General features: G+C 46.8%; 1 protein-coding gene across 1 annotated transcript; it reads right to left on the bottom strand.

Moving 5' to 3' along the window:
* Nucleotides 1-785: 785 nt before the first annotated feature.
* On the bottom strand, nucleotides 786-16,221 carry LOC126526265 (nose resistant to fluoxetine protein 6-like). The gene is made up of 4 exons (XM_072284003.1): nucleotides 16,047-16,221; nucleotides 14,924-15,113; nucleotides 6,712-6,854; nucleotides 786-1,285 (listed from the first exon to the last, which is right to left on the bottom strand). The coding sequence occupies exons 1-4, from the start codon at nucleotides 16,092-16,094 to the stop codon at nucleotides 1,070-1,072; spliced, it is 597 nt and encodes a 198-aa protein (XP_072140104.1). The 5' UTR covers nucleotides 16,095-16,221; the 3' UTR covers nucleotides 786-1,069.
* Between the last annotated feature and the right edge of the window lie 2,659 nt (nucleotides 16,222-18,880).

The raw sequence follows: 18,880 nt of genomic DNA, 5'->3' as shown, positions 1-18,880 counted from the left end.
GCGGTATAGGGCGGCATCCCTGGAAATTCGGTAGCCCCGGGTTCGAGTCCCCGACAACGATGACTTTTTCTTCAACCGCGACGGTTTTGTTTCGAGGAACACGTATGGGTTTCCTTTGTAACAATTGCTACGATTGGGTGGATGTCTCATATTTTTCTTTATTAATTGGCGAAGAATATTTAGAGACCCAGTGGCATATTCCTAGTTACAAATACCCAGTGTTCAAAGTTGTCTATTCGGCAATTCTGTTCTCAGAGCCTTGCGCGACAACGAACATTAAATTTTGCCTTTGTGTTACTCGAAACACTTTAAGCTCTCGTTGTTAGTTTTCTTTTGCGCTTTTTTACTGGAGAATACCTTGATAACACACTGCGCAACCTTAAATTAGAAATGTTTTGCACTCAAGCGATCTTTTTCTTGGCTACTATGCCTTTGTTATAGTTTTCTTCCTTTTTGATTGCATACTTTCTATTTACACCCTGTTTTATGGTGGTTTCGTATGTTATGCATTTTAAGTAAGATTTCGTCTACTCACCCCTACTATGTCTTGCATAGAAGAGAACGATGCTCGACAATAACAATAAAAATACTGTGAACTTGTCTGTTGAACATACGTGTAACAACAGAGGTTTAATACTGGCGTAGGTATTCTTAAATGTGACTTGTTCCTTATTTCATCTTTACTATACGACCTCAGTACTTACTTTTTTCTCGAAGTCACACTGTGCAGTTTGCATCTAGATTAAAAAAACAACAACATGAAAATGAACCACAATGTTGAAGTGTTAGCTTCTTTGGGAGCGTTTATTGAAATTTTTACACGGAAATGAAATATCGACGGAACATTGTGCCCCGTCTTAGGTATCACCGATGTGATGTCGGTGTACGATGTATGTCAGCGGCTTGCTCATAAAGTGTAGCCAGCAGCAAAACATGTTAAGGTAATAGAGCAGCAAAAAGCGCTCCCATATATATGGGAGCGGGTTTCGCTGCTCTATTACCTTAACATGTAGTGCTCATACATATATATATATATATATATATATATATATATATATCTTGGATTAGATTAAAGCCGCGCCGAGAAGGGACGAGCTAAAGCGTCTTCCAGTTTTAGTACCGTATCGACACTGTCAGGCCGAGGTTCTTGCTTCGCGGAATTTCCTCGCTCTCTAAGTCCTTGAAAGGCCAGCTTGTCCAGCGCTGCTGTTGGCGCCTCGCATGCGAGGAATGCCATGTACGCCAGCAGGTAGCTCCAGATTAGCACCCCGAAGAAAAGGGTCACCTGATATATATAAATCGGAGAAATGCATTCGTTCCGCTGTTATCATATTGAAATAAAACTGTAATGTTAGCGGGTTCCACGTGAAGTGAACCCTGAGGTCTGTCGCAAGTGATAAGGAGAGATAACAATCAGGGAAATACAAACGGAGTATCTGGCTTGCTACGAAACCATGACGGAGGAGGAAAATGCTTCGTCCGTAGGTTTTCGAGTTTTATTAACAGCGCAAGGACACCAGAGGGGACAGAAGAGATAACAGAGCGATTACTCAGCGCTCTGTTCTGTGTTCAGTCCCATCTGGTGTCATTGAATTGTTATTCAAACTTTGAAGCACATCTTACCAACAAGTCTAATCATACACTCCCCTTAATTCGTCCGTACGGCATTCGAATTATGTCCCAATCTCCGTGCACCGTCTCAAAAAAAAAAAAAAAGAATAGGCCAGCCGCCGGACATCTAGTTTCGGATAACCTACCACGGACGTCTCAAAATATATTTCACATGGTCCGGTGTCGGGTATCCTGAAATATGCGCATCACGGATTTTCGGAATGTCCTAAGGACATTCGAGATGGACCTTTACTCTCATTTAAGTGAATATTTGTCCTTCGAGAGGTTTTTGTCTTTGACTTTCCTCGTAGCATGCAGAATTATGTTTTCTCGCATGTTCGAATTGCAATTCGAAGCTATCAAGTCTGCAGCTCGTGTGTGCATCGTACTTTGCCAATTTTCTGACGCAATTTCCTTCGAAAAGTGCAGTTAGTTCAACGAAGCACTTGCACGTGGCGGAAGGTCCAGAAGAACATAGAGTATACCGCACTTCCGCTCGCGTGCGTGCGCGCGAGCATAACGTGCGCCCATGACGTGTGTGTTCTTAATGCGTGGGGTCTCTGCCCGTGGCATATGTCACACAGCGTGTGCTGCGAAAGCAATATACATTATGGCAAAGACTGCGCAAAATTCCCTGGCATATGTCGGTAAACTGTACGCAGCATTTCCATGCCCTGGCACTGGATGTGTATAGGATACCCATAGGACGCCACTGTTGTCAGTGCAAGCGCAATTGTGAATTATGAATAGGCTACTTTGCGTAACGAGAGCATGAATCATCACGTAGGCAGCGCAAACGGCGCCCTTTGCCTATCTACATTCGAAATCAGAGGGGCTAAAGGGTAAATTTTTTCGATGAATATATCGTCAATGGATGGCTCTCATCACTGGATACATGGCCTGAAAGCTAGCTATTAAGAAACAAAAAAAAACATTAATGTTTAGACAGCGGCAGCTACTGCCTCATGTAATTATTGCCTAACTGAAAGAGTGAATAGTGAAAGATCCCGCTAAGTAAAAGCCCCCCTCCCTCCCCTGCCGGCCTATAAAAGGTTGTGTCCCCGCCCCCACACACGCACCGTCGTTATCATCATCATCAGCAGCAGCAGCAGCCTATTCTATGTCTACTGCATGACGAAGACCTCTCCCTGCGATCGCCAGTTACACCTGTCCTACGCCAGCCGATTCCAACTAGCACCCGCAAATTTCTTAATTTCATCATCCCACGTAGTCTTCTGCCGTCCTCGACTGCGCTTCCCTTCTCTTGGTACACATTCTGTCACCCTAATTGTCCACCGGTTATCTAACCTGCGCGTTACACGACTTGCCCAGCTCCAGTTTTTTCTCCTAATGTCAATTATAATATCCACTATACACCTTTGCTCTCTGATCCAAACCACTCTCTTTCGGTATCTTAATGTTGCGCCTAACATTCTTCGTTCCAGCATTCTTTGTTCCGTCATTAAGTTGTGTTCGAGAATTTCGGTCAGTCTCCAAGTTTCTACCCCGTATGTGAGCACCGGTAGAATGCACTGATTTTACACCTTCCTTTTTAATGATATTGGTAAGCTTCCAGTCAGGATCTGACAAAGTCTGCCGTATGCGCTCCACCCCCTTTTTTATTCTTCTGTAAATTTCCTTCTCATGATCACGGTCCTTTGTGAGTAATTGACCGAGGTAATTGTACTCCTTCACAGACTCTAGAGGCTGACTGGCGATGCAGAAATCTTGTTCCCTTGCCCGGCTATCGATCACTATATTTATCTTCTGCATGCTAATCTTCAATCCCTCTCTCACATTCTCTCTGTTAAGGTCCTCAATAATTTGTTGTAACTCGTCCCCAGTGTTGCTGAACAGGACAATGTCATCTGCACATTGTCATCTGCACTCCTAAGGCTTCCCGGATTGATAGCTCGAATACTTGTTTCAAGCACGCAGTGAATAGAATCGGAGAGATTGTGCCTCCTTGTCTGACCCCTTTCTTTATAGGCACCTTCATACTTTTCTCGTGAAAATTTAAGGTAGCTGTGGAATCTCTGTAGATATTTTCCAAGATATTTACGTAAGCGTCCTGTTCTTCTTGATTAAGTAATGCCTCTACGACTGCTGGTATCTGTACCGAATCAAATGCCTTTTTGTAATTCATGAAAGCCATATAGAGAGGCTGATTGTACTCTGCGGATTTCTCGATTACCTGATTGATCGCATGGTTGTGATCTATTGTAGAGTATCCCTTCCTCAAACCAGTCTCTTCCCTTAGTTGAGTGAAGTTCAGTGTTGCCCTTATTCTATTAGAAATCGTCTTGGTGAATATTTTATAAAACACTGGAAGTACGCTAATGGGCCTATAATTTTTCAAATCTTAAACTTTTCCCTTTTTGTGGATTAGTATATGTCGGCATTCTTCCAGTTCTCTGGGACCCTTAACTGAAGTCGTGAGACAGTTCGTATAAAGGACCGCCAGTTTTTCCAGCATTATATCTCATCCACCTTCCTTTGATTAAATCGACTGTTATTCTATCTTCTATGGCCGCTTTTCCCCGTTTCATGTCTTACAAGGCCCTTCTAACTTCATCGCTAGTTAGAGAAGGAGCCTCTGTAACCTGTTCATTACTGCTTTGAATGGAGGTATTGTGGCTGCTCTGGGTGCTGTACAGGTCAGTATAGAATTCTTCCGCTGCTTTTACTATACCTTCGAGGTTGCTGATGACACCACCCTGCTTACCTTTCAGTGCATACATCGTGCTTTGTCCTATGCCAAGTTAGCTTCTCACTGCTTTCACGCTGCGTCCATTTTTACTGCTTCATCTGTATTTATCATGTTATAATTTCGAATGTACCGTGCTTCCTCCTTATTGATCAGTTTCTACAGTTCCACGAATTTTATCCGAGCTCTTGAGTTGGACACTTCCATTCTTTATCGTTTCTTTATTAGGTCCTTTGTTACTTGGGAGAGCTTGCCTACTGTTTGCCTGGGTGCCTTGCCTCCCACTTCAACTGCTGCCCCTGAAGCCATCCTAGTTAAGGTTTAATTCATTACCTCTATGTCATCTTGATCTCTCTGTTCTAAGGCTGCATATTTGTTTGCAAGTACCAGCCTGAATTCGCCTGCTTTCACCCTTACTGCGTCTAGGTTGGCCTGTTTCTTCTTGACCAATTTTACACGTTCTGCAACAGGATAGACAGTTGGGCGAGCTGGTACGGTAACATGGTCTTGGCTTGTAGCGCGAAGTGAACACGGACACAGAAAGGAGCAGACAGGACGAGCGCTAACTCTCAACTAAATTTTTATTGCAATAACCTATATATATGTTCTTCGTTTTAATAAAAATTTTGTTGAGAGTTAGCGCTCGTCCTGTCTGCTCCTTTCTGTGTCCATGTTCACTTCGCGCTACAAGCCAAGACCATTGTACACTTTCTCTCTTAAAATTGAGGTGACTCCTTGACCTCACTAACCTATGATCACTGCCTAACAGTTCTACATCCCCTACCTAACAGTTCTACATCTTGCACTAAGCTGGGAACGGAAGAAACTATGAAATATATTTCATTTCCACGACTTACTACATACAATAGTCAGCAATGTGCATTCGCTCGCGTTGTCTTAGAATGCATCGGCATATTTTTGAACTCTGGCTAAAGTTACCTAGGACGGCTTTATGTATGTATGTATGTATGTATGTATGTGTGTGTGTGTGTGTGTGTGTGTGTGTATGTATGTATGTATGTATGTATGTATGTATGTATGTATGTATGTATGTATGTATGTATGTATTGTGACGAAGAAGAGTAGACTGCCTGCGCCCCAGCATCATCGCTACCGGTATGAGCTCATGGTTGCTGTCCTTGGCCGAACGCTTGTGACTACTACCCATTCGCCTGCGTATGTTGCTAATAAATCTCTTAGCAAGTGGTCGACGTGCTGGGTTTCGACCACCCTGGAACTTCGGAGTCGCACTCTACCCCCCATCATGCCCGACGACGCATGCACTCCTCCAACTCCTCCAACGGCGCCGGCCACCTTTGTCTGTGCCGGTGCCTTGCGTCAGCGAGATCCCCCTAACTTCTCCGGCACAGATGACAAAGACGTTGAAGATTGGATCTCCTCTCGTGAGCGAGTGAGTGCCCATAACCAGTGGGACGATGTTACCAAGTTGAGAAGCGTCGCAGTCTATATTACGGACGTTGCGAAACTATGTTTTCTAAACCATGAAGTCAACCTCACTTCGTGGTTGGTCTTCAAGACCAGCTTTACCCAAGTGTTCGGTCAGCCAGCAGTACGAAAGCTTCGTGTAGAACAACGTTTGCGCACACGATCCCAAGAGGCCGGACAGAACTTCACGAGCTACATTGAGGACATTGTCGACCTTTGCAAACGGGTGACTGCGTCGACGTCAGAGGAGGAGAATATCAAACATATAATGAAGGGTATTGAGGACGACGCGTTTCAAATGTTATTATCGAAGAGTCCTCACACTATCGCGGAAGTGATAGAATTGTGTCAGAGTTACGACAAGTTGTGCAGGCAACGGCTTCACACCCGACGTCCCACTCCTTCCGCCGACTCTTTGTCAAGCCTTGGAGCCGACGACAACCATGCTGCTCTGTTTATAAAAATTCAGGAATTCGTTCGCGCAGAGGTCGCCCGCCAACTATCTTTCATAACTTCTGTCCCGGAACCACCACCCGCTTTGCCTCCTACGATCCGCGACTTCATTCAAGAGCAAGTATCTCAAGCGGTTCCTCCAGACGCTGAGCAGACGCCAGTCACTGCACCTCTCACTTACACTGAAGCAGTTTCCCGACCTCGTCCACAAACGCTCTTGCCGCCCTCTATGTATCGACCGCCGACATTTTGCTGAAATCTATGCCGCTTCACGACCGACACCATTTGCCGCCTATGCCGCTGCCCGACCGACATATTATCCAACTCCTCAACCCCACGACTCATGCCTTAGCCCCACCAGTGGCGCAGGCAGGCTAGTCTTCTTCGTTAGAACATATATATATATATATATATATATATAGTGATCACACGCTTACTATACATAGCGATCACACTCTTATCTTAAAAACTTCTTACACGGTGGTAGGCCTTACCTGATTAAAGTGAGAAAAGTGTATACGCTCCCTAGACGCATGTAGCATTGCCATGATGAAGGGGTAGTGTATTAGGTACACGTTAAACGACAGCTTGCTTAGTGGCGCGAAGACCCTCGAAGACAGAAATCGACCGACGAATCCTGCGAGAAGAATGGGGAAAACATACCTTTCAAAAATAATACAGAAGCATAACATGGTTGCGAGCACGTTCTTTTAATTAAATGATGCATGATCAGGCCAGTTAGCCAAAATGTTCTTTTTATGCAACAGGAATAAAGGGAACCGAGGGGTGGATCTTTAGTTATAGTTTCAACCACGTGAAGAAACAGATAATGAAGCCAGAGAAAGGATGTGGAAGTTATTGTTATGTCTTTATTTGAAATGTAGGAACATTAAGGTAAACGGAAATTAAACTAGACGAAAAGACAACCTGCCGCAGGTGGGAACCAAAAGCACGTCTTCCGCATTACGCGTGGTGCGCTTTACGTGTAAGTTAACGCGGCGCTTGCTTTTGTTCGTTTGTTTTGGTATTTGTGCATTTGTACAGAATTGTCTCTGGGTATGTTAGGCAACCGCTACTCGAGCCCATGCAGCCTTTAAACCGCAGCCTTTATTCATCCTTTAAACTGCAGTCGTCCTTCAATACGTGACATGTCCAAGCAGCACTGGTATGCAATCTCATGGGTTCAGGTTGGCCAAGGTCGACACGCTCGTTAATCAATGAACGAGAATTAAGAATAAGAGGAACTTGCGCATAATTTCGCGTACTATGCACGGGAGGACTGCCGCAATTGGGGATGGCTCCTGCCTGCGGCAAGTTGTCTTCTAGCGCACTTCCATTTGCGTTTTCTGCGTTATTTCCACACTTCCATGAATTACAATAGCTAATTTCCCGTACGCTTTCTCTGGATTTTGTTTGCTTTATATGGCTGAAATTAATCAAAAATTGAGCCCATCCGTTCCCCTGCTTTTCTCGCTGATACGTCGACACGAGCTGCCTTGATGCCATGAGGTAGCGGTTAATTGGCCAGTTAGAAATTAAACAAACTTCTTGGGTTTAACATGCCAAAATCACGATCTGATTATGCGGCCCGCCATAGTGGAGGACTCTGGGTTTATCTTGCGCAACCGGGGTTCTTTAAAGTGCTTCTAATGCAGGGTACACAGGCGTTATTGCATTTTGATCGAAATGTGGCCGCCACAACTCGGATTTCATCCCGCGACACCGAGCTATAGCAGCGCAACACCGTAGCCACTAAGCAACCGCTGCGAGCAGCGGACAGTTGGCTGCTCCCAGGTTCACGCATCACTGGATGTCTGTGGCTTAAAGGACGCTCAATATCCGCCGCCATGGGCCTAAGTAACGCTGGGTAACCCTCCCAGGGCTAACATTGCACAATTACCCAATACCCATTAAAGTGGATAGAGAGACGGCAGCCGGAACAGCTCAATGGTAAAGCAGCGCACTGGTATAATACTTAACACCTGGGTTGAGTTCGCACCTGCAAGCGGCAAGTTGCCTTTTGCATATTAAGGCTCCCACCTGTGGCAAGTTGTCTTTTCGCGCACTCATATGCACTTTCCGTGTTGTTTCTACACTTGCATAAATTACAATAGCTAATTTCCCGTATCTTTTCTCTGGCCTTTGTTTGCTTCATATGGCTCGTGTGTCGAAAAATTTGATGTCCGGCGTTACAGCGCCAACACATTCATGGCACCAAATTTTATAGGGAGTCGAACCCACGACCTTTGGTATTAATTAGGTCAAATTAGGCCATCGATTTCTGTATAAGAAAACGCGAAGCCGAAGCGAAGAATAAACGCCAGCATGACCTGTGATGTTGAGGCAAAGTTAATTAAGGCACAGTTAATTAGGATATAGTTAATTAAGGCACTTGAACGCACGGGCTTTGGTGGGAGTCGGACCCACCTGGAGATATGGGCGGACCGGCCATATCTCCACGTTGGATTCCAACATAAATCGTGAAGGTCGAGAGTTGAACCCACTACATTCGGTGTTAATTAAGGCGAAGCAAATTAAGACACATTTAACTTAAATATATACAATTAAGACACTGGGACCCACGACCTTTGGTGGGAGTCGAACCCACAACCTTTGGTTTTAATTAAGGCACTCGAGGCCAAAACACAACATGGAGATACGGGCAAACCGGCCATATCTCCAAGTTGGATGCCAAGTGACATTGTGAAGGTCGAGAGTTCAACTCACTACATTGGGTGTTAATTAAAGCACAGTTAATTCAAATGAAGTTCATTACGGCACTCGAACCCGCGACCTTTGGTGGAAGAAAACAAGTAATAGGAAGTAACAACGCATCCGAATACAAATGTCCAGTAATGAATGTCTCGTTAGCGTGCAGGCTTTCGCCGTCATTCTCTTTAGCCTATGCTAAAGTTACTGTCAACCTATTTATACGTTGCAATCAAGCATAACAGCAAATTTTCCGTATATATTTTTTTTCATTGTCTCTTCGCTTCATATAGTTGTTTTGTTATATGCTACTCGTCACTTTGAAGTATTCATGCTGTATATGAGATACCTTGCCCACTTTGCCGAAGCAAAGGGCATAGTTAGGTACGCATTGCAAATGATGAGCTATGTCGTATAGGTACATACAAACAAAGAAAAAAAAACGATAGAGCTAGGAATGTGACAAGGAACTACATTAAACGTTACTTTCAGAATACGCTGCACTTCTGACCGCATGGCGACAATTCGAACAAGCACATATGCTTCGACCATACGCTCACGTGCGTAATAGTTGACCCGTTCTTCGAAGCCGACGCGCCGATGCCGAAGTGCCACTGCAGAGCACAAACTGAGGCTGGCGCGAACCGAGCCACTCGGCTGTCAGCCTCATCTGGCGCACTGCAACGGCTGCCGTTCTTCGAGCCTGGAAATCCCCCAATGAGATTTTGTCTCAGACCTCCTTCAAACAACCACGATTACATAAGCGTTGCTGTAATTCCTCCAGGCAACAGGACAGCGCGACCACCTTTGACACAGCGTTGAGAATTGCGCTACGTCGGCGACTGCAGACTACGTCGGCTACAGACTACGACTACGTCGGCGACTGATCCATTTCCCCGCGTGAACTCCCTCCCTTTAATTTATCCTTTGCTTTCTCTCTTTCTCTCCCCATTAAGGCTTTCCTTGCAGCGTCTAACTGTCTTGCTTCATTGTCTGAAAGAATACAATCGCCATAAGTACAGAAGAGATTGCATTCACCTACTTTGTCGTGAAAAGTTTCAATACTGCGAAAAATTCTGAGGTTTAAAGTTTAATAGGGACGTTATGGTAGATAGCTCTGAAATAATTTTGGCCACTGCGGTTCTTTTACGTCCCCCAAATGCACAGTACACGTGTGTTTTTTTTTGCATACTGTCCCCATAGGAATACGCGGCTGCTGTTGCTGGGATCAAACCCGCGACCTCGTGTTCTGCAGCGCAACAACGTAGCCACTCGGCTACGGTGGCGGGTTCGACACTGTAACCATCGTTATGTAAAATTCTTGAGGAGATGCCAGTACTTAGTGTTACGCTGGAGTCACAAATACTATACATTTTCATCGCTGGATTTGTCAGTAGTGCGGCTGAGTGGTGAAGACACTCGTTTTCAAAGTACTGGCGCAGTTGAGTTGGTTCGCGTCACGCGGGTGGGTACGAACTACTTCATCGTTTATTCGCCAAGTTTTCACATATTCCCCAAAAATTTCAAGTTTCAACTGAATTTCTTAAGGATGGCTACACCTGATGGATTGTCCTCGGAAAGAACATAGAAGGGGCAAGAAAATACAAATTTGTTGCATACACCTTAGATCGCACATTTCTTAACGCATATAATTAACAATTGTCTTTCATATGCGGTATTTCCTCGTAAAATGCAATCCGCAAAAGTTACAGCATACTACAAAAAAGGTGATAGGAATGGTCTTACAAACTACCGTCCAATCTCTACTCTACCTGTCTTTTCAAAAGGTCTTAAAAATAATTTTAACGCGTTTAATTTCATTTACTGATCGCTAAAACATGCTAACTGTCCCGCAGTACAGCTTCGGGAAAGATAAATCTGCAGAGCTGGCATTGCTCATGCAATAATAAATAATACTTTAAATGTTTGAAAGTGAGAGCTTGGTCCTTGGTATCTTTCTGGATTTCACAAAAGCATTCGATGATATTAATCAGAATATACTTGTGAAAAAAATTGGAGCACTATGGCATTCGAGGGAAAGCTCTGTCACTCATTCCATCGTACCTACAGAATCGGTCGCAGTTTGTCACGATTAATGATCACTCTTCTTTATTCAAACCAGTTAATTTAGGTGTTGCATAGGGAAGCATCTTGGATCCTTTTCTTTTTGTTCTTTACATGAACGATATTGTTAACATTGATCATACCGCCAAGCACATATTATACGATAACGATACTAGCCTATCTTTTATCGGCTTGGATGCCGCATGGCTATCTGTTCGCGCAAATGAAACACTTCATCGCATTCACTTGTGGGCTACAACTAATGAATTAAAGCTAAACATTAGTAAAACCAAAGCAGTTTTTTTTCATCCACTAAACAAGTTCTGCGAAATCCCACGACTGCTGCTAAACGATTTCGAAATAGAAGTAGTAGAAAGTTTTAAACGCTTGGCGTGATTTTCTCCAATAATTTGTCCTGGGATGCTCACATCAATTACCTAGCGAAATAACTGTCCAACGTAATTGGTCTCATGCGTCGACATTGCTTTACGTTCCCTCTTTCTATTAACAATATCTTGTACAATGCTCTATTTTCTTCTACGCTAAACTATATTGCGCTAGTTTGGGTAACAACAACTAAAGAAAATATGAAGAAACTTCTTCACTTAAGAAGCGTGCAATACGCCTTGTTTTTAAAGCTCCTTACCTGAGGCACACACAGGACATGTTTAACAAGCTTAAGATTGTAAACGTACAGTCTATGTCCAATTTCAGACTACTACGACAACATGAACTGGAAACAAACAAGAAAATTTACTTTCTGAAATAACTGGCGCGGTTGCAAAAAAGTTCCCCGCTATCCCGAAACATGGAAAGTTGATAGATGCCGCATGACCTACGGTAAGCAAATGTTAAAGTACACATTACCGACCTTGTTAAATGAGTTGGCCAAAAATGGCACGCATATAGAATGGATCTCTTTGAATCAGCTACGCAACATATATGTATAACTCTCCATTGTTATATATTTTGTTGAAACAGTACTTATGCTTTATGCTTTCTGTACTTTTTTTTCTAGTTTCTGATCCAGTGAATTTCCCACGATGTTTTTGTATATTCATGGATTTTTCTTTATCCACATGTTTGCCTGTTGTTTGCATTGTTTCTGTATTTTCTGTAGTTTTTACATTTTCTGCAAATTGATTTTCCCGTTTACTTTTTGTATGGAATTTATGCATGGATTTGTATGGATTGATGGCATTTACACCGCCAGAGATTGATCGGGGGGTGTATCGAGCGTCTTCACGGCCGTGCTAGTCCATCGCAACGCCACGGCGATTCAGCATACCATAGATAGCAGCAGAGAGGACTCCGTCCTGCTAGAGGTTCTGCCCAAAAGAAAGGACGATAAGAGTCTCTTTGTTCTTAATGTATATTGTTCTCCGAAAGATAAAGGGGTGGGCTTGCCAGACCTCTTGATAAAGACGCAACGGCTAGCGGCTAGGGCTCAACTCATCGTGGTTGGAGATTTCAACGCGCCTCATCCGGAGTGGGGCTACATCCGAGCCACTCCAAAGGGAAATAGGCTTTGGCGGGTAGCTCAGGACCTGCAATGGGCAATCTTGAACGACCCGCTAGATCATACGAGGATAGGCAACAGCGTTAGCATAGACACCTCTCCGGACCTCACATTTGTTATAGGTATTAGGGATGCAAAGTGGGTAAACACGGGACAGCCACTGGGCAGTGATCACTATATCCTTTCCACGGTATTAATGCTGCTAAGCACAAAGACAGGGTAAAAGGAACTAGAGTGACGGATTGCAACAGATTTCGGAAAATCAGCAAAGACACAGTGAGCGGGGAAATCGAGGACTTAGGAGCCTGGGTTGAGGCGCTCAAGCAGGACGTGAAGGGTACCACAGAAGAGGTTCCGACGGTGGAGGAGGGTTTTACGGTGGACTCTAGACTGTTACACATGTGGGAAGCGCATGCGAGTCTCCTTCGGAGGTGGAAGAAACAAAAGCATAATGGGGTCCTCCGTAGGAAGGTGGCCAAGCTAGAACGAGAAATCGAAACCTACACGTTGGACTTGCAGTGCAAACAACGGGGGCAGATTTGTGACAGGATGAATGGGCAATTCGGATGCAAAAAAAAACATGGCAGTTGTTGAGGCACCTTTTAGATCCGCCGGCAACCAAATCGGCGCAGAAGGGTCAAATGGCTAGGTTAGTTCATCAGTATCAAGGCACGGCTGGGGAGTTCATTCAAGAACTCCGAAGTCGTTACATAAACGGCGAGTCGGGCGGTTGCTTGCCGGATTACTCGGGAGAGGAAAACCTCGAATTAGATGCGGGCTTTACGGTGGCGGAGGTGGAGTTTGCAATGGGGCAGCTTCGTACTACGTCGGCAGCGGGTCCGGACGGGGTTACTAATAAAATGCTGAGGAACCTGGATTTCAAGTCAGTGGTGGCGCTCACGGACTTGATGAACAAATATTGGGCGGCCGGGGAGATCCCGGCAGAGTGGAAGCATGCTAGAATTACATTTATTCCTAAACCAGGGAAGAAGATCTGTATTGAGAATCTTCGACCCATCTCGCTGACGTCCTGCTTGGCCAAATTGATGGAGCATGTGGTCCTCAACAGGCTTCAGGGTTATGTGGAGGACAAGGAGTTCATACCTAAAACGATGATTGGCTTCAGGGCTAATTTATCAACGCAGGACGTCATGATACAGCTCAAAAAGGACGTGGTTGATCCTGGGTACGGCACGGGCACCAAGGCTATCTTGGGGCTCGACCTCACAAAGGCCTTTGACAATGTCACCCATGAGGCAATATTAAGGAACCTATCGGACATAGGACCGGGGGGTAGAACCTTCCGATACATCAGATCATTTCTGGAGGATAGGACTGCGGAGATTGTAGTCGGAGAATTGAAATCGGATCATTTCCTGTTGGGGGCCAGGGGGACACCACAAGGGTCGGTTTTATCGCCGTTCTTGTTTAATCTCGCCTTGATCAAGATACCGCCCAGGCTGGCAAGGATATCGGGACTTAAACATACATTTCATGCGGATGACATTACTCTATGGGTAACAAGGGGAAGCGACGCACAATTGGAGGAAACTTTACAACAGGCAGTGGATATTGTGGAGGAGCTAGCGGGGGAGGCAGGACTCTCGTGCTCTCAGCCCAAGTCCGAGCTTTTTGTGCTTAGGCATAAACCAAGAGGGATACATGCGAGGCACTATGTGCCGCCACCACCGCTGAAGGTGAAAGAGGGGGGTGCACCGGTCGCTGAGGTCCAAACGATCAGGATCCTGGGTCTGTATCTGCAGACTAACAGGAAGAATAGGGAGGCCTTGGAAATGCTCAAAAATACGGTCAATGCTACCGTGAGACTTATCAGGAGAATCGCCAGTCGTAAGCAAGGCGTCAAGGAAAAGGACTTGTGTAAGCTGGTACAGGCGTTTGTGCTCAGTAGAATAGTGTATGCGACGCCTTATATGAAGATGGACGCGACGGAGAAAGGCAAGGTGGAGGCTATGATTAGACAGGCGTATAAGGCTGTCTATATATGTATAAGGCGTATATATATTATGCGTGATCCTTCTCTCGAGCAGTGGGAGGCCGTGTTGGCCAGCTCAGACCCGGTCGTCCAGACCAGGGCCGTGGAGTGGGCCACCCAGGTCGCCGTCAGCCATGAGCTGATGGTCATCTAGCACGGAATCGTCCGCACATGCGTTCTGACGAAAATAAAGTTTTTCCATCCATCCATGCCACTGTATGCCATGCTATGGAGCACAGACCCAGTCAAGCCTTTTCAGGCTTTTTTTCCATGCTGCAAACATCTGGCAGGTGTCGAATAAAGCTGAATTGAATTGAATATATGGTACGCAAACCCATGGGGACAGGGAAAATGACGTTTCATAAATCTAGTAGTGGGTGTAAAATGCTTATGGAGTTAGAACAGCTAGAAAAGCACTCACCGCCTCGTCCCGTTGCGCAAGCTAACGTGAACCAGGTGAGGAACAGCGACCAAAGGACTCGCTCAAAGAAAGCTGCCACCAGCTTTGCGGCTCCCGAGGGGGGATCACGACGCCTGTACCAGGGAACCTTCATGAAGATGGCGCAGAGCGCGCTGGTGACGGCCACGCACCAGCATGCGAGCTGCATCGTCTGGTCGAGTAAAAGTAACGTTTTTATTAATACAACAAACATTTATCCCTATCTTAAGGGGCAAGCACAAAATTAAATATTAAGATACAAAAATTCACCGACGATTACGATGCTCCCTAATGCGCAATTTGAGCGCAGCTCTATACGTGCTTTCATTTCGCGATACATTAGCTGGCCCGGACAATCTATCTCGTGCGGGACATTGCAAACGGAGCGAAGTGTGGCGCGACTGCCTCGCAGACCGCGAGAGGCAGCGCGTGGGCGCGATTCACAGCAGCCGCCGCGGACAGACTTTCACTCATGCCGCGCTTTGGTATCCTGGGCGCTCGCTCGCATGCCATCAGGGAACAGACAACGGCGAACTACTCTGGCCATCTCGTAGCAACCATAGAGTAGCGGCCGCCACCGCACAGCCCAGCCCGTCTTGAGCGGCACTACGCTTCTCGCGCCTTTCGCCAAACCCTCCTCCTCTTTCCGCGTCACGCTCTCTTTGATATCGGCGTCTTTCATCCCCGCTGCTCTCCACGTTCGCTCTTTCGTCCTTCGCTGTGCTCGTTCGCCCGTTTACACCCAGGGCCGACTCCGACGCGAAACACAGAAACGGGCGCTTCGTTAGGTTAACGAATGGGCACCTCGTTACAGACATCACGCATGGTTAAATAAGTGCTGCAGCTGTGAAATACCGCTCATTGAGCCTGCTGCGCAACGTGCGCGCGTGAATGTCGAAAGGCTGCTGTCACTACACGATAACGTTCGCAGCGGATGTGTCTACGTGAGGAAAACTCGTTAAGTATCAATGTTGCGATTTAAAAAAAAAGAAGAATACAGTTGTGCTTCACTGAGCCATAGCATCCAACTTCCTTTTCTTTCCAACTTTTCCAACTTTTCTTTCAATTTTCGGAAAGCAGGTCCTAGTTATAAACGCTGACTTACCTTAGAAATTTTACGGTTGCTGAAGTCATCCAAGACAAGTAACGTCATGCAACCGCTGAAGAAGCATACGGCATGGTAGAAAGGTCGCACGTAGTGTAAGTTCGTCGTTGTCAGTTGTATACTGTAAAAAAAGCTTTTGACGTATTAAAAATATATGCTTAAATCAATCCTCTTAGAAAATGGCACGAGGGTAAGTCACCTTAGGACCACCTGGTGTTTTATCTGAAGATCTTTTTGATGTCGGACCACATATAAATTAAATTGTTGCGGCTTATCATGCAATACATGCATTTTTGTGTAAACACTTCATGACGACGGAACAGCGCTATATACCATAATTGGTTTGGTTGCGACTTTTAGGTTTTAAAGAAACACGTTACTACAAGAGCAATGAAGCAGGAAAAGAAAGGAACGAAGGAAATAGAGACATTTTCTTCGTCTTCGTTCTTCTAATAGCACGTCTAACCCAGCATGTATTGCCAACTAGAAACAACATTGGCTCTTCGCCGACTAACCATTGCTTTGTAAATAAAAATGAGACGAAGCATAGCGCTACTGTGAGAAATAACCCGTTTGATGCAATAGTGTGTGTTTTTGTGTGCATTTTATGAGTATATGTGCACAATGTTCCAGTTGAGAAAATGATTTACTGAGAATATAAATTTTGAAGTGTATTTGCGCTGCCATTTTGGCAGCGTGACTCGGATGTGCACAGGGCTCAAGAAAGCACATGTTGCACGAGTAAAAAAAAACCTACGTAATCGATTCCACTAAATATACGCGTGTATTAGGAATGTGTCGCCGAACAACGCAATAAATGACTGCACTTAAGTTAGACCTCTTAGTTTTGCATGGCTTGCAGGAATCCCACATGGTGGAATTGAACAATATGCTTAAAGTTGACACATGCGCGTACGTTGCCGCAATGAAGTGTTTAAAAGCAAAACCTGGTATGCGCTTAACATAATATAGAAACACGATGCAGGTTTCTGCTTAACCGACTAGTTCGTGTTCAGGCTCTATAAGGTTCCATTTCCTCCTAACTCTCCCATTCATGAGAATGCCTCGAAATTGCGGGTTTACGCTGAACTTGCGTTTATAACCAAAGTTCCAGCGTATCAAGATGGGGATTGATACGCTTCCACGATGCCAAAAAAAAGAGAAAAATAAACCGTTGCTGCGAGCGACTAGCCTCCCTATTAGCCAAGTTAGTAGAACAACTGCCTTGCAACGGCGGGTTCGCGGAATCGGACTCTGCCTACGCGGCAGCTGCGTTCCGCGCAACGCCTGCTGTCGACGCCACCCGATTTCGCCGCCTACCTCGATACAGCTCACACGTCGACATGGGATATCAAGTCGCAGACACCTCATATCAAGTCGCAGACACCTCCATCAGCCCTGCCGAGCTTGAAGCTGACTCACACTGGGTCCGTGCCATGAAAGCACACCGTGCAGCCGCGGCCCTCGAGCCCATCGGCTCGCCACCGCCTGCCTCGCCACCACCCAAGACTCCCTGCACTAACACTCTCCGTCGTCACGCTCCCCTACCTCGCCTCCCAGCGGAGGACTTCAAGATCGTCTTAAGACAGGGAGGAGGGCTTGACCTCCGCACAACCACTAACGGAGCCCTGCTCCAAATCCTTTGCACTCATGCCACCATCGACTACGCCACCGCACGCACCACCAACCGTGTACGGATAAATCCGTCCAACAACTCCCTTACTGTCAGCACCCCATCTGAGCCGCGCGCTCGCCTCTACCTCTGGGTCTCGGAACTCCGTCTGTCTGGGTGCCATGTCTTACCCCCTGCGTGCCTACATGGCCGCACCCGACAACGCCCTCCGCGGCATCATACACAACGCAGTGGACTCCCAAACCCAGGACGAGATCTCAAAGACCTCCAATCAGCGAACGTGAACACCCCCTACGCCATCGCTGACGCACGCCAGATGGGGCGCTACCAATGCATCCTCATCACCTACGTCGGCGCTTGTACCCTACCCTCCACCATTGTCTTCAACTGTGGGGTCTACCGCTGCCACCCGTTCCGCCCGAGAGCCGAGGCCTGCACGAACTGCTGGGCTCCTGGCCACCGAGCGGATGTCTGCACCAAGCCCAAGTCCGCCCTCTGTCAACGCTGCGGCCAGGCCCACAAGCCACTCGAGCCCCCCACCTGCGTCCCCTGCTGCATCCTGTGCAAGAGAGGCCACGTCACGGACTCGCACCCGTGCGGGCTCCGGTTCGACCGGAACGGCCCGTCATCGCCCCCGGCCACCTCCAAGCACCAGCCTCCCCCACCAGCGCCACCCACCGTGCCCATCCTGAAGACCTCCCGGCCTTCCCGCCCCCACCGCCACTCTGTCTCCCGTTGTGCCCAATCTACCAGCCGCCACCGCTCCGTCTCCTTCCCGCCTCTGCCTAGGTCCGAGGCGTCCACCGCCCCGGCCACCACCACCACATCACCGGTAAGCTGGAAACCGCAGCCTCACACGTCGGACCCCCAAACCGCGGCCCTCGAGGCCACTATCGCTGCCCAGCAGCTCCAAATTCAGGCGCCGTCGCGCCAGCTGCAGGCCGCGCTAGTGCGTCTGTCCTCCCCCGCTCCTCCTCCTACTTCCCCAGTTCCCGCACCTCCACAGCCGCCGGCGCTAGCTGTGGAGCCGATGAATACGGCATCCTCGGCTGCATCATCACGCGCCTCCTCTCCCAACCGCAGCCCGCCGCTCAAACGCCGATCACCTACCTCCGACCCCGTCGCACCCGAGCGTGACGTGATTCGCCAAACAACCTCCTTCTTTGAGGCGTTTGAGCAGCGCGTCATGGCCCGCTTTGCT

This window comes from Dermacentor andersoni, chromosome 8 (genome assembly GCF_023375885.2).
Source record: "Dermacentor andersoni chromosome 8, qqDerAnde1_hic_scaffold, whole genome shotgun sequence".
Classification (NCBI taxonomy): Eukaryota; Metazoa; Arthropoda; class Arachnida; order Ixodida; family Ixodidae; genus Dermacentor; species Dermacentor andersoni.
The sequence above is the reverse complement of the archived record's forward strand: the minus strand, read 5'-3'. Positions and strand labels throughout refer to the sequence as shown.

Coding starts and splice junctions, on each gene's coding strand:
- LOC126526265 (XM_072284003.1), bottom strand. CDS start 16,094: ATGACGTTACTTGTCTTGGATGACTTCAGCAACCGTAAAATTTCTAAG. Junction 15,114..16,046: donor GCAACCGTAAAATTTCTAAG/GTAAGTCAGCGT, acceptor TTACTCGACCAG/ACGATGCAGCTCGCATGCTG. Junction 6,855..14,923: donor TTGCGCAACGGGACGAGGCG/GTGAGTGCTTTT, acceptor TTCTTCTCGCAG/GATTCGTCGGTCGATTTCTG.